The sequence below is a fragment of the Mytilus californianus genome, unplaced genomic scaffold (assembly GCF_021869535.1).
Source record: "Mytilus californianus isolate M0D057914Y unplaced genomic scaffold, xbMytCali1.0.p SCAF_1, whole genome shotgun sequence".
Classification (NCBI taxonomy): domain Eukaryota; kingdom Metazoa; phylum Mollusca; class Bivalvia; order Mytilida; family Mytilidae; genus Mytilus; species Mytilus californianus.
Window position 1 is genome coordinate 111,685,433 of NW_026262581.1, and position 15,574 is coordinate 111,701,006.

Here is a 15,574-nt window from a genome sequence, read left to right on the forward strand (position 1 = left end):
CAGAAACCGTGTTGTTTATATAACATCTTAAGGATCAATGGCTGAAACAGGAAGTACTTGACAGAAAGTAAAAAGGAATGGAAATAACAACATGCACTTTATTGTATCAGTTATATCAAGATAAAACAGATTCTACCTTGCCAGAAATAGCATCCCATTCAGGATTTGTCTTGACATCAATGTTTCTTGATTAAAATGGTTTTTTTTTCAATTCTATATTAACGACTAATGGCTTCGAAATTGAAACCGTTGCTTTCATATTTGCGGCTTAACAAAATCTTTCCGTTTTATTGATAAATGCTTGCGTTAAAGCTGGGAAATCTGACAATAGCTTCATTATAGGGGACCAGGATTAAAATATGAACCTAATGAAAAGAAAATTATATCGATAATTTCAAGACAACACTATAACTGTGTTGGTTTTTTTATAGTTTAGATGCGATTCCTGTATTCTCCGATAGCAACGAATGAATTCCTCTTACAAAATATAGGTTTTTACAATTTATTAGCTTTTGAAATTTTCTTCTAGTATGTTTCTACTTATAATATTATATATATAAATCTACAGAGAGAAACAGGGTTTTTCAGTTTTAGAACTGTGTAGAAGTAATAAAATTGGTACTATTTAAAAAATTTTCTCACCATTAATTCGAACCCTATCTTATTTTCAGTATATGCAAGAAGCCAAAGCTGTTTTACAACTAATCATGATTACTCAGAACGATGTTTTAAGATTTCTATGGGTATGAATGTCTCTTCCATAAATCAAGTTACCAACAAACCGTTAAACCAATTTTGCAGGTATTTATATTGACGTTTCATTTTGTGAATTATAATTTAATTTTGGATGTAACACGTCTTCTGATTGGCTGTAAGTTTTTTGTCTATCAGCTCATAGACATAATTTTGTCATGTGACCGTGACGTCATCAACGTTTTTTTTCATTATTTATTCATTAAAAATGGAATTTAGAATTAAATTATAAGGAATGACTGTAATGTTTTTTTCTGTCTATTCGAAATAACCTCAAAAATGTGGTGCACACTTTTAAATAACACGCTACACGGGTTATTCAGTGTGCACTACATTTTTGATGTTATTTCTTCATAGACAGAAAAAATATTACAGTCATTCCTTTAATAAAAATTATAAAAGTTAGATTACTTATATGATAGAAGCAATATAGTATTAACATAAATCCTAAATACTAAACCCAAAGACTAGCAATTCTATAAGAAATTGTAAACATTATTTTCGTATGTATTCTTAGTTTATCGCATAGAACAAACTTCCAAGAAATGAATTTAAAGTTCTAACTTTTCCTACAAGTCTTCTAGCATATTACAGTATATTTGCTGATAATCACAGAATTGTTTTTCTTCACTGAAGCTTGCTATTTAATGTGCAATTTAAAGTAATCTTCGTGATCATGCTGATTTCTATGTTGAATTTATGCATGAACTAAAACCACTCCTACTGAAATAAACATTCAATATAAATTACATAAGGTAATCCATAGATAAACTAATTATAAAATTTATCTTAATCAGCTGATTTTAATTACAAAATCATCTTGTTCTATACATATATATTGATACAAGCAGAGTAAAAACTGCAAAGTATCTATAAAAACAGCATGGAATGTAAATGTGTACCCGTAGAAACCTACAAAAGTGTCGGTGTATGGGAGTGTGATTTTGAATTACTGGAGATTCTTGCAGTAATAAAAATGGTTTATTTGCCATTTTTTCTGTTTTACAGGAAATAAAGGCAAAAAAATGTCCAGAGGTACAAAAAAATGGATTATTTTATAGATTCAGTGTTTTTTCAATAAGCAAACGTGTCTTTACAAAAAAAACGCCAAAATACACAACAACGCTAACTTCAAAATGTTCAGTTCCGTTATACAGATGTTTAACCGCTATATTTAATTCTCTTTTCAAATTATATTCTTTGAATGCTTATGTTCCCTAATTTTTTTGGCCTTGCATGATATCATAAATCCAAAAGTTGCACTTTGGCATGATTCTTTCAATAGGACAATGTGTCCATACCCTTTTTTGATTTTCTATATGATCACTCAGTTTTACTTTTAAGTGTACTTGTCAGTTTAAGTTTACACCTTTGGGTTTGTTGTTTTTATTAAGAATAAAATAAGTTTTTGAGAGTGCATCATCACAGCGAAACTTACCAACAAAAAGCAGCAACAAGCATTGACAAATCATTGAACTGAGGTCTTCGCATGATCTTCAGCAATGGATTTGTATCCGTATCTAATTCTGTAAAATCAAAATTTTTCTTTTAATTCATCAGCAAGACTCAATTTTACGGATATGTATGGTTCTGGGTAAATAAATTAATCCCGGTAAAAAAAACCATTAAGATAAAGATAATCCATAAAGCTTTGAGTGGATGACAATAATAAAAACATGGATTTATTTTTCAGCTTCCTGGTAAAATGTAATCACCAATACTAATTTATTTAAGGTACAAATTCTCCACCATTTTTACCCGACGAAATATTTACACCTGACCAGAAGCATTTACACCCCAATCAGAGTATACAAAGGGCAACTGTGTCGATACTTCTGTTCTTTCTTGGTAAATACTATTATTTTCCTGGACATAACAATTTAAACTTTGCCGTTTATAGGAGTTATCGATCTTGCTTCCATATGTATTACATAAAGGGCGTCATTTGCTTTTTTGTGTTATCTGAAGAGGAAACATTTATATGATTATTTTATTTTGTAGCGAACTAAAGAGTTTGAATACATGCATAAGTAACAACACTCAATTAAAATGTGGAAAAGAAGCTAAAAGTTTGGTTGATGTTTTAATCAGGGCAAGCATCAAAAGGAGTACCGAATGTGACAATTTAGTGCCTTTATCGGTAGGTATTGAATTTTCCGATTTTAAAAATTTTAACTTTATGAATATTTTATTTTAATGATAGTGATTGTGTGAACGTTGGCAGAGTATATTCAGCTGCAACTAAGTAGTCGATAATGATTGATGGCATAATATATAATCGGTTATACTCGGTTGTAAAATACTCTGAAAAAAAGAAGCTCGGTTGCATGGGGTTTAGCAAGTAAAAGCTGTCGATATCATGTTAGGAATATATTTGTTTCGTCATTAGATCAAAGTGCCCCCTTCCCCTTCCCAAAATAAATAAATCCCTAAATGTCTCTCACTGATTTTCAATTTTAAGTATGTTTATTATAACTTCCTTTATATTGCAATTAATTATGAAATATCTATTTTTTTCCTGATTTTAAATTTCTCTCAACTATAAACGGCACCACTATCAACACCCAAAAATCAAGATTTGAGCTAACCAAATCAACTACTTCACAACTGATGGAAAATTAAAACACAATTAATCATTGGTTTCCCCGAATAATTAACACCATTACTTACCATAGAGGAGTTTTCGCGTTGTACTAAGCGGTTGCAGCACTCCATTTCGGTAAAGAGTACTGATTCGGTTTTATATGAATGTGTGAAAAGAGGCAAACATTAAGACTTATTTATAGACAAAATGGATGCATTGGATTTATTAAATTGCTTATTGAATGATGGAAGTTATACTCCCAGAACGGATCAGACTGACTACTAAGCTTAAAGAGGAGACTTGATGTCGTGATATGTATAGAATAGATGTAGATACGAAGATTACATGCCATTTCTTGTTAGAGCAGTTCTGGAACGTCTGAGATATAATTATGTAATTTTCTGTAATTAAATCATATTCAAAGTCATTTATCTCTGTTTGAAATACAGCTTCTTGTCTATGTCTCTAGTTGACCACTTTAATTAAGTAGTACTAACCACAACGGAAAAGGGAAGTGAAAACGTCACGATATTTAAAAAGACGGTGAAGTCTCTATTGAAATGACTTAGTTCATGCAGATAAAAAGGAAAATGCAAATGTTCAACAATGCAAACATCATATTGTAGGACTGGACTTGAAGCGGGCGTTCTCCTCCTCCTTTCTAAAAATCGAAAAAATATGATTTTTGTCATAAAAATGTAAAAAAGGTCCCCTCTTTCCCCTCGGTAATTTGTATTACTGTGTATCGAACCCAACTCCCACAACCCTGTTTCCTCAAATCTGGTATCCTTACCGGGATTGTAGTATTTTTTAACATTGAAATACGAATGAAAAGAGATGTCGGGTAAATGCCAATGGCACAGCAATCCAACAACACAAACACTAGAAAAGGAACAATTAGAGGTCAGCAATACACAATATATTTTTCTTTATTTTCTACAATAGACAATACTTAAGTTTGGAAAGCCTCAGTTATATACTATACCATATATTACTAAATTGTTTTTTATTGGTAAATTATGAACATAAGATATAAAATGCTTTCGGGCTATATGCCCTACTGAATAAAATTAAGGCCTAAGTAAAAAACAAAACGTGGATCATAAACGATAGAGTGAGATTTACTTCATTAAGAAACAGACATATTAAGATAAATGTCTACATTGTGGCGACAGAAGAGTTGTAATACGTAAATTACTTATCTTTTTTACAAAAAAAATATGTTATTATATTTTATATCGTTGACATAAGGTATGTTTAGCTATTGTATAAGTAAAACATTTGTTCTGTAGGAAGTTTTCGGGGATTTTTAAAATAGGATACCTAAGTAGCTTATTTCAATACGTTTTCACTAGCCCCTTACGTACTTCGATTGGTGTAAAGGTATAAGAGCCCATGAATTTTTTCTGGAAACATTTTCAATCTTTTCAAAATCATGTATATGTATGAATGAACTGGATGATTTAATCAGGACAGTCTATATAGTTCTAAAATAATTAGGTATGAACCAAAACCTTGCCAAACAAGATTTTACCTTCGTATAAGACATATAGAAGCAAAATATATTTATTGGGAAGGCTATTGCTCATATCTACATGTGACAAGATCTCAAAATTATGTATAAGACCTATAATTTCGATTTTGAAGTTTTGCATTCAATGCCAGCCATTGAACGAAAATGAAAGACAAAATAAGAATGTAAAAAAAAATACTGAATTCTAAAAGACATCTAAAGGGTCCTATTTGGTGCATTTATAAAACTTTGTGATTTTCGATTTCAAAGGGGCAAACAAGTGTCCTTTTCATACCCCCTCCTTTTTAGCTTATATGTGTGACAATAGCTGCCCAAATTAGAAAGCACACCAAATATAACTTATGGCTGTTTTCAGTTGATACAGAAAAGTTAAAGTTAAACACTTTCTACCATTTTACTACCTTTCACATAGTCAGGAATATAACGACCACTCACAATTTGTGTACACTTTTAAATATATCAAAATTATTTCACAATGTTAAGTATACCTTTATTATTATATTTTTTTTATTTTTGGAGGTTAACTTTCGAATTTAGTGTATTTGTTAAGGGAGCTACCATTTGATTTTTATGGGGGGGGGGGGGGGGGGGGGGGGGGGGCTAGGATGAAAAATTTTGTCCTGCATTTTTTTTTAGTTGTAATTACTGTCCTGCCTTTTTATTTTTCACTCTATTCGGTCCTGCCTTTCTTACATAAATTGTTATCCTGCTTTTGTTTTTTGCCAAGTTGCTCATCCTGCCTTTTTTTTTACTCAAAACTCCTGTCCTGTCTTTTTTCAAATTTCATCCTGATTTTTGTTGTTGCCAGTTGAAAGAATAAATATTATGACAGAAACACCAGAACTTAGACAAGACTTCAAACAAAATGAATAATTGATTTTACAGTAAGGATAGCAAGATAAATTTATTAAAGTTGTAGGAGGCAGATGTGTTCAAAATGATATCACATAAAACATTCCCTTAACTTCGTTGCAAGTACTAGCTTTTATACGTATGATGTCAAAACACTTCAATATTTCTTTCTCAAACGATATAGAATTACTTGAGAAATATGTATCAGATTAATGAAGTTACCGATTAGATGTCAAAGTATTTTGCAGTATATCAGTTTTTAAATAACTATGATGTGCTTTCAAGCATTACATAAAATAAAAATTGACAGACCACACAAAACGCTTATTATTTAGCAAAGGAATTTTTTATAATCTTATTATGGAAAATCTCGGCGGGAAAATAATTATTTCGTGTTGAAGAAAAATGATTCGGTATGAAATGACTAATTCAAATTGAAAAAATTGTATATGATTTCCAAATACTGAAACTGACACTTATTATTCATTATTATGAAATTCGTATTGTTATTTTTATTATATTGATAAAAAAGAAGATTAGTTTGCTTTAAATAAATATGCAAACATTTTATTGCACCCCCGTGGGCAGTGTTTTGTATCTTTCGTATCCTTATTCTGAGGTTTGATGGCTATGTGTGCATATAAAGGGACATAATTTATGTCAAGCCAACTGTAGCATTTCTAATCCTTAGCATTAAGTACAAAATTCAGATGTGGAACGAGCGATAAAGATGTTTATCAATGTATTTAATGTTTTATACCTAAAAAGCTTATTTCAAGTTTGTCATGCGATAGTGTCACAACATCTTAATTTTCTAGTCACATTATATAACTTACTGTGATTTCTTTCTTTAAATTACAACTCCATTTCATAAAAATTTGAAATTTAAATGGTTTTTGATCGTCTTTTCATTTTTTCACATGTATGGAGAATGTACATTTTAATTGCATTAATTTCCGATTTTCTTCACGTGTACTTTAAAAAGACATTTAACAAAAAGAGTAGATATAAAAGCAAGAATTTAAAATGTATACAATGACACCATCTGCCATTTCAACTCAAAAGCAAAATTTTGTGAGAGACTGTATAGTGATCACAGTTATATATTTTAATTGATACGAACATGTAGCAGCTCCTTTGAATATATTTTCAGGAGTAAGTCCCTGAGATGAGTTAAAGATCATGATTTATATCAGCTATCACCATGCATCTTTGAACAGTACTTTGTATTATAAATTTACTTAACCAATTTATGTCTTTTGTGTAATTCTCTGTGTCAGAACTAATTTGCTTTTGGGATGGAAAGAAAATTGTCATTAAATAAGTTCATTTCAGGAAAACATTTTAACTTTTTTATGTACTTTCATTATTTTCTTTTTTATAGTTTCTTTCTATTCTTTTTTCAGCAAGCTTCGTCTCCAGATCACAACGGACAAAATTCAAACTCAGGGAGTTGTTTATGGAAGAATTATATACACAGAACACTTTTGCTATGTTTAATATTTTTGATTTTGAAACATTCCATACGATTATGACCTAAGCGGGATAATCACGTTTGATAATATTTCATCTGCTATAGTAGAGTTGGAGTTGCTGTTCTTTAGCTTATTTTGCAATATTTCATTTTTTCGTTATTTTGTTACATTTGTTATCATTATTATTATATCTATATGTACATGTTAATCAAAGCAAAGTTGTTTTATTTGTGATAAAATATTTCTCAAAACACATTATTTGTTTACTTATTCCTGTCTTTATATCTTCATTGAGAACATGAGAGTTTTTATAATAGGATAACTAGACCTCAATCTAAAAACAAATCCACATCTTAACACACATTCTTCTTAATAGACAAGCGTCAAAACAAATGGTTTTATCCATTTTCTCTGAACAAGTTTAAACTGATTCAAAGAAGAATTAGAGGAAACTGAGCAACGAGCAATGAAAAACATGCATACAATATCATGATAAATCATGACTATGATTAAGAGAAACAAAGACAAACTATGGTCCACAAAACATTTCACACTAAATAGTGAAAAATGAGCATTTAACATGGGTAGGCATTATATTTGACCATATTTTACACCTCGCTAAAGCTCATATATCGTCGTCAAATATAGTGCCTACCCATGTTAAAAGGAGAATAGGGCATGACATGAAGGAATTATTTCTTAACTGAAACTAATGAAATTCGAACTCATACGTACGAATGGGATATAAAAACTAGTTTTTTGTTTTAATTTCTAAATCTCTGTTCTTATATCTAAATAAATAGTGAAAGAGCAAATGATAGAGTAAAATAAATAAGAAATAAGATAAATCCAACAAAAGTATATAACTGAAATTTAAGCATTTATATCTTAACCCATATACAAGTGCTTAGAGTAAAACCGTACAAAAAGGATTTGTTGTATTATATAATACTCGGAACATTTCTAAGTTATTTTCTGAAAGGGGGAGAAAAAGTGAAAAATTATTCGAGAAAACACTCCAAACATTTAGGATTATGTACTTTAATTTGGAGGATACGTCAATTTTGGTTATCTTATGAGAGTTAAATGACTATGCAACGCAATGTTTCTTTAGAAATGTCAATTCTATGCACAGTTGTCTGGTATTTTGTTCGAATGCACCAATATTATTCTTGATGACGATTATATATGTAGTACAGGGAAATCAAAAGTGTTTAATTCGCTACAGCTATGCAGGAATCTATATATGAATATGGATAATAAAATAAACGAGATGCGGTATGATTGGCAACGAGAAACGAGATGTGGTATGGTTTGCAACAAGAAACGAGATGTGGTATGGTTGGCCACGTGACAACTATCCACTAGTGACAAAAGAACGAGGATGTCATACTTCTGTTTATCATGCAGGAAAAGTGACATGCATCAATTACAACCAACTATGGGATGGGTATGCCTTCCATTTTCTTATTTGTAAGCCGCTTACACCCTATCCACATCTTTAGGTTGTGTGCTTGGAAAATCTTTGTTTGAAATCTCAATGGGATATATATCACTTCAACAGTAAATTCCTGGAAATAGTCGGCTGTTACTCTGCACTCAAGTTCATCCCTTCTCACTTACAAAACAAAAACTATTTCAAAATCAAACAAACAAAAATTTCTGTTTATTTTTATGATGTTCCTTTACTGTTTAAATATTGCATGCAAGATTATGAATGAACTAAGCAACTAAACAAACGTCTTCATAACAGAAATTAATACAATCTTCAAATTTCTTTTATTTGGAATAACAGAATGCCAAATATTCAGTTCCTTTCGTCTAAGCCACAAATAAAGCTTAGGGCTTCCAATAATATTTTTTTGAAAATATTTAACTTTTCGGCTCTAAAACAACTTCTAAACCTAGCATTAGAACTCTTTATTATGTCTGGCAATCGGTTCCCAATTACAACAAAATACATGTGCTGACTCCTACCTTCTATGGAAATATCTGCACTTCTGAGATATCAGTGTCATTTTTCTAAGCACGTTTCTACTTCCCCATGAACTCACTTATCTTTATTTCCCTAAAAAGTATCTGACATTGATACCAGTTTGCAAGAATTGAGCATTTTTAAGTTATTTGATTTTTCGAAACTTGCAACAAGGAGACCATGGAAGAAGAAAGTTGAGTATCTCTGATAAACCTTGGAAACTTCACCGATTAGTAAGATTTTTTTATTATTGTAGTTACTGATTATCGTCAAATTGAATTACCTTTCTTACTACACCACGAAAGACAGGGTGGCACCGACTGTACAAGATAATTATAATTGCTGTTGCCTATATTTTAAATGATTGGTTGGTTGTTGTTTACTTGAAGTCCAATATTTCATGCATATTTGAGAGAATAAATTATACACTAAATCAGTTGGATGGGTTTTGAAACGATGATCTACCAGGATAAAAGGTTAGAAAAAAAGAAATCACCTGGAAAAAGAGAGTGTTGAGGGGCAGAAAAAACTGCCTTTTAATATAAAGTCTTCTATTCAGCCATCAATTATTTCAAGTTATTTCACGTGCAGAGAGCATGGCACTTTCCATCATGTTGCACCGGTTTTAGTGACCTCATTATGACCGAACGTATCTGCATAACTTAACTCAGTCAAGTTGACGTCTTTTTTTTCTCTCATTTATTGCCTGACGGGACAAATCTAAGTGGCCATATTTCTAATCAAAATCCATGGTCAATCTTTGGGATGACTTATATTTGGAAATAAAACTGTTATTTAGAACTTAAAATATTTCATATTCATGCAAATATACTGGTCATTAGGTAAAAATATCATCAATTCTAGTAAAACATATTGTGATAAACATAAACATAACGTAGAAAAAATATAGAACCTCAACTTATCTGTTTAAAAGGAAGGAACTGGAAACAGCATGTCTATATTTTAACGATTATATGAAAAGATGTATAGTAATCAAAGTATGTTTAGACAAAATGTTTATTATTTTGGAAGATAAATCTAGAGGAAAAGGGATTTATTTTCCTCTAAGCAAATGAGCGTATTATTTATTACTACTTACAAATATAATTAACATGCTTTGTCAATAATATATAATTGGAAAAATATAAACATATAATAAATGTCTATGTACATTCAGTCAAACTGCAATAAAATTATAATTAGATCATAAATATTATCTACAGATAAAGCTTCGTCAGACTTTTATGATAAGATATTATCTGAAACGATTTAGTAAAACGTACTTTTAGGTTAACCATCAACAGAAACACTCAGAGTCGAAAGTTAGTGAAAGTGTCGTTTGGTTGCTGTCACTGTGACATATTACCAAACTCAACTTTAATTCATTAAGCCAAACATAAATATTGGCCGATGCATGTACAAACGAGACGGTCTAGAACGCTAATAAAAGAAACCTATAGACAACTTTGCTTGAGTTGGTTGTAACGCTAGCTTTTGTATAACCAAGCCTTTTATAAGTTTTATGTAATTGTATTTAATGATAGGCAATTGGAAGATACTTTAATTCATATGATGATCATTTTTTTGAAGGAAAATGTCCATTTCTATACTCAAAATTTTGTCGTAAAAAAGTTTTACTATGACTGTCGATGGGTAAAGAATAGAACGGATTGATCACTTTTAAAGTTGTGAATTGCAGCTGTTCAAAATATTAAGTTGTGTCCAGCATGTGCTCGTTATTATCAAGACCGAAATATACATGACAAAAAGAAAACTACAGTTTGTTTTTTGCAATTTAGCAATGTCTATGTCTAAAAAGTAAAAAATTCAAAAATACCAAACTCCAAGGAAAATTCAAAACGGAAAATCCCTTAACAAATGGCAAAATCAAAAGCTCAAACACATCAAACAAATGAAAAACAACTGTCATATTCCTGACTTGGTACAGGCATTAATATTTTCGTTATGTAGAAAATGGTGGATTAAACCTGGTTTTATAAATAGCTAAACCTCTCACTTGTATGACAGTCATATAACATTCGATTATATTGACAACAATGTGTGAGCAAAACAAACAGACATAATAGGTAAAAATGTCTATATTGGGGTACAGCAGTCAGCATTGTGTTATAATCTCAATCACTATAAAAACAAATAACTATTTAAACAAAGAAAAACAAAATGGCATACAGACAGTGTCAGACACTCTACAGACAAAGCACACAAGCAAAAACGAAAGACAAGAATACAAAAATGACCATAGCACAATAACATAATGGCGGGATGTATAAATACCCAGCCACGCCAATAGTATATAGCATTCGATTATATTGATAACAATGTATGAGCAAAACAAACAGACATAATAGGTAATAATGTCAAAAATTGGGGTACAGCAGTCAGCATTGTGTTATAATCTCAATCACTATAAAAAACAAATAACTATTTAAACAAAGAAAAACATAATGGCATACATACAGTGTCAGACACTCTACAGACAAAGCACACAAGCAAAAACGAAAGACAAGAATACAAAAATGACCATAGCACAATAACATAATGGCGGGATGTATAAATACCCAGCCACGCCAATAGTATATACCAAAAATGGACCATTTAGTAAATGTTGAAATATAAAAAGACAATAAAAAAGAACACTACAACACGTAATTTAGATGATCAACAACTGTCAGTACCTAGAATCTATACTTCAAGACCACCACGTATTATTTGTGATACCAGTATATGCTATAACCGTTAGTAAAAACTATTGTTGCTCAATATCTTTAAAAATTATGATATGTTTATGAATGTTTATATTACACACTTATTGGACGGTTATGAGGGTTATAGTAATTTTTTGTCCCTAGGATACCAACTATTGCGCGAGGCGAAGTCGAAGCTATTACCCTCACAACCACACATTAAGTGTTTTGTCATACCGAACAAGACAATTTAAAAAAAAATATGGATACACCATCTTGCAAAACGAATGCACATTATGTATGAGACGCTATATTTTGTCCATGCGTAATTTATAAATATAATATAAATTGTAATCAAAATAAGAAATTCTGGTGCTAAATTTCCATAGGTTGTTCTCTGTTTGACGTATTCTCCATTTCCATTCTCAATTTTATTTGATTACCGGTAACCAAAAATACATTACAGCACACCAAAGTATTCACAAATTGATGAGAAAGACGACGACAGACCCATACAGTACATCATTTGTTCGGTTGTAGATTTTTTTAGTTGTCTTTTTTTTTCATGTAGATTGTTCTTGTTTTCTTAAACATTGATGGAAGCAATTTGATCATTTGAAAACCGACTTAGATCAAAAGTAAAAGAAAAGGCCCTTTTCAACTGCTTTTTGTAGTTTGCTGTAACATCACTGTCCCAGATGAGGGGAGGGTTGAGCGCTGACGAACATGTTTAACCCCGCCACATTCTTTATGTGCCTGTCCCAAGTCAGGAGCCTGTAGTTCAGTAGTTGTCGTTGGTTCATGTCACACTATAAAATATCAATTGAAATGGCTTACCTCAGTCAAAAAGACATATTAATAAAAACAAATAAACATACACTGAACGAATAATTGATCTATGACAATATAAATACAATATCAAATAAAGAAGGGGGGATGTATAAAAATGTCAAAAAGACAACTATAACCTTGGACAAAACGGCGTTAAATAAATTAACGCACATAGGTAGATTTAAATATAATAATTTTGTTGTTAGGAGTACAGGGATATTTTAAAAAAAATAAATAAATCTGTTGTTCATAGTAAGAGAACAGCAGTGAAAATTTATCGTCATACTTACCAAAGGTGGTACATATTAAAAATAGTGAGACGAAATTACAAATTGTGTCAACAGGTCAAATTAACACGAAAGTACGATTTGAGAGTACTCGCAGTTACTGAAAGCTAGTTAAAAGCCAAAAACAATTAATAATAAAAAATCATGCATCAGAGACTAAAATCAACTAAAACACATCCCAGGGATTTAGTGTTTTAACGACATGGATTGTCAAAGAAGACATGACTTGTGCAATGTCAAAATTAATGTATCGACAGGTAGTAGGATAGTTTGCATTTAACCTTATAACAAATATGTATCATGTTATATACAGATAAAGCAGTCTCTATATAAAAAATGAACGTGGATGTGTATTTATATATCCAAAAAAGAAACCAATCGAAAAGAATACAAATTTAGTAATGTTTTAATTTGTTGATGACAAAATCGATATGTGTGCCAATGTAAACAATATTCAAAGATCTTATTACAACATTAATAAGATAACCTTTACTAATAAGTTGTTTAAAGGTTCGATGAGTTCACACGGATCACAAAGTGATTTCCGCGCTTTTATTACAATATTACCGTAAAATTAAGGATGTGAAATACCGTTTTTAATAAGTTTTCTACAGGTACATCACTACATACACGGGCATAACGAACGAGTTGGGATATATAAACACCTTATGATGGAGCCAAAGGAACATCGCCGTCTAGAAAAGGAAAATTAACAATAGGGAATGAAAAATCGTCTCTTTTGTCGTAAATTTTAGTATGAAGTTTCCCTTTAGAAATTGAAATGTCTAAATCTAGAAAAGGACAACTACTGCTGTTTATGTTAGATTTATTTAAAGTAAGTTCCTTTGAGTAAATTTCGGTAGTATATTTAGAGAACTCTGGATTATTTAACGAAAAAATATCATCAAGATAACGATAGGTATTGTTGAATGTGTCAACCAAATGTAACAATGACGTGTCTTTACTGAGTTTGGTCATAAACTGTCGATACACTTTATCGCTGAACTGTACATATATTGCTATGAATCTCAGTTTATGACCAAACTCAGTAGAGACACATCATTGTTACATTTGATTGATACGTTATCTGGATGATATTTTTTCGTTAAATAATCCAGAGTTCTCTAAATATACTACCGAAATTTACCCAAAAGAACTTACTTTAACTAAATCTAACATAAACAGCAGCATTTGTCCTTTTCTAGATTTAGACATTTCAATTTCTAAAAGGAAACTCCATACTAAAATTTACGACAAAAGAGACGATTTTTCATTCCCTATTGTTAATTTTCCTTTTTTAGACGGCGATGTGCCTTTGCCTTTCCATCATACGGTGTTTATATATCCCAACTCGTTCGGTATGCCCGTGTGTGTAGTGATGTCATAGATTTTAACGAACGTAATCAATGCATCACTGGTAAATTATTAAGTCAGGGATTTCGTTACCATAAATTACGTAAAACCTTTACTAAATTCTTTCATAGATACAAAGATTTGATTAGTAAATTTGGCTGTACCTGTAGAAAACTGATTAAAAATGGTATTTTACATCCTAAATTTTATGGTAATATTGTACTTAAAGCGCGAAAATCATTATGTGATCCGTGATAACTCATCGAACCTTTAAACAAACTTATTAGTAAGGGTTATCGAACCAATGTTGTAATTAGATCTCTGAATATAGTTTACATTGGCACTAATATCGATTTTGTCATTAGCAAATTAAAACATAACTAAATTTGTATTTTCTTTTCAAACGGGATGTATAGAGAGACACACACGTTCATTTATATCTATAAAGAAGTCACTCCTAACTATCCTACTACCTGTCGATACATTTATTTTTGGCATTGCACAATTCATGTCTTCTTTGACTGTTCATGACGCTAAAATACTAAATCCCTGGGATGTATTTTAGTTGATTTTAGTCTCTGAAGCATGATTTTTTATTATTAATTGTTTTGGCTTTTAACTAGCTGTCAGTAACTGCGAGTACTCTCAAATCGTACTTTCTTTTTAATTTGACCTGTTGATACTATTTGTAATGCTTTTTTGTTATTTAATGTTAACATGGATCTTGTCTATATACCAGCTTTGATTATTTGGTATTTAATTTACTACAAATTTTCACTTCTTCGTACTATGAACATCAAAATTATTTCATTTTTCCTTAGATGCTGTTCTTGGACCTGTACAGGAAGTTTTATCTAGCACTAATTGTATATTTTTATTGTTGATATTCACCCCATATGTACCAAGTGTTAGATTAGTTTTATTGATATTAAAGAAATTTCTTGGTATTCCTAAACGGAAGATTTTATACACACAGAAGAAGAAGTATACTTAACAACAAAATTATTTTCATTTACCTGTGTATAATATGACGCAGGTTTCTTCAAAAGTGATGATTTTCTAAAAATTGTTTGAAATTTCACAGTAATATCATACTTTAACTTTGTTTAAACCTGTTTATTTACTTTTGACTTTAATTATTTATCCCTTGTATTTTTTTATTAACTGTGTATTTGCATTCAGGTGTCACAGGTCAAATTTATTCGTTCATTGTGTGTTAATTTAC

The 15,574-nt window shown here is 30.7% G+C and overlaps 1 protein-coding gene across 1 annotated transcript in view; it reads left to right on the forward strand.

The window, feature by feature from the left end:
- Positions 1–7,453, forward strand: part of LOC127730792 (uncharacterized) — a 29,357-nt gene extending 21,904 nt beyond the window's left edge. Inside the window, exons 4-6 of the mRNA XM_052239373.1 lie at positions 672–801; positions 2,755–2,893; positions 7,130–7,453. Of these exons, the coding sequence (XP_052095333.1) occupies positions 672–801; positions 2,755–2,893; positions 7,130–7,258 (398 nt within the window). The 3' untranslated portion in view covers positions 7,259–7,453. The remainder of the gene's footprint in view (positions 1–671; positions 802–2,754; positions 2,894–7,129) is intronic.
- Positions 7,454–15,574: the final 8,121 nt, after the last annotated feature.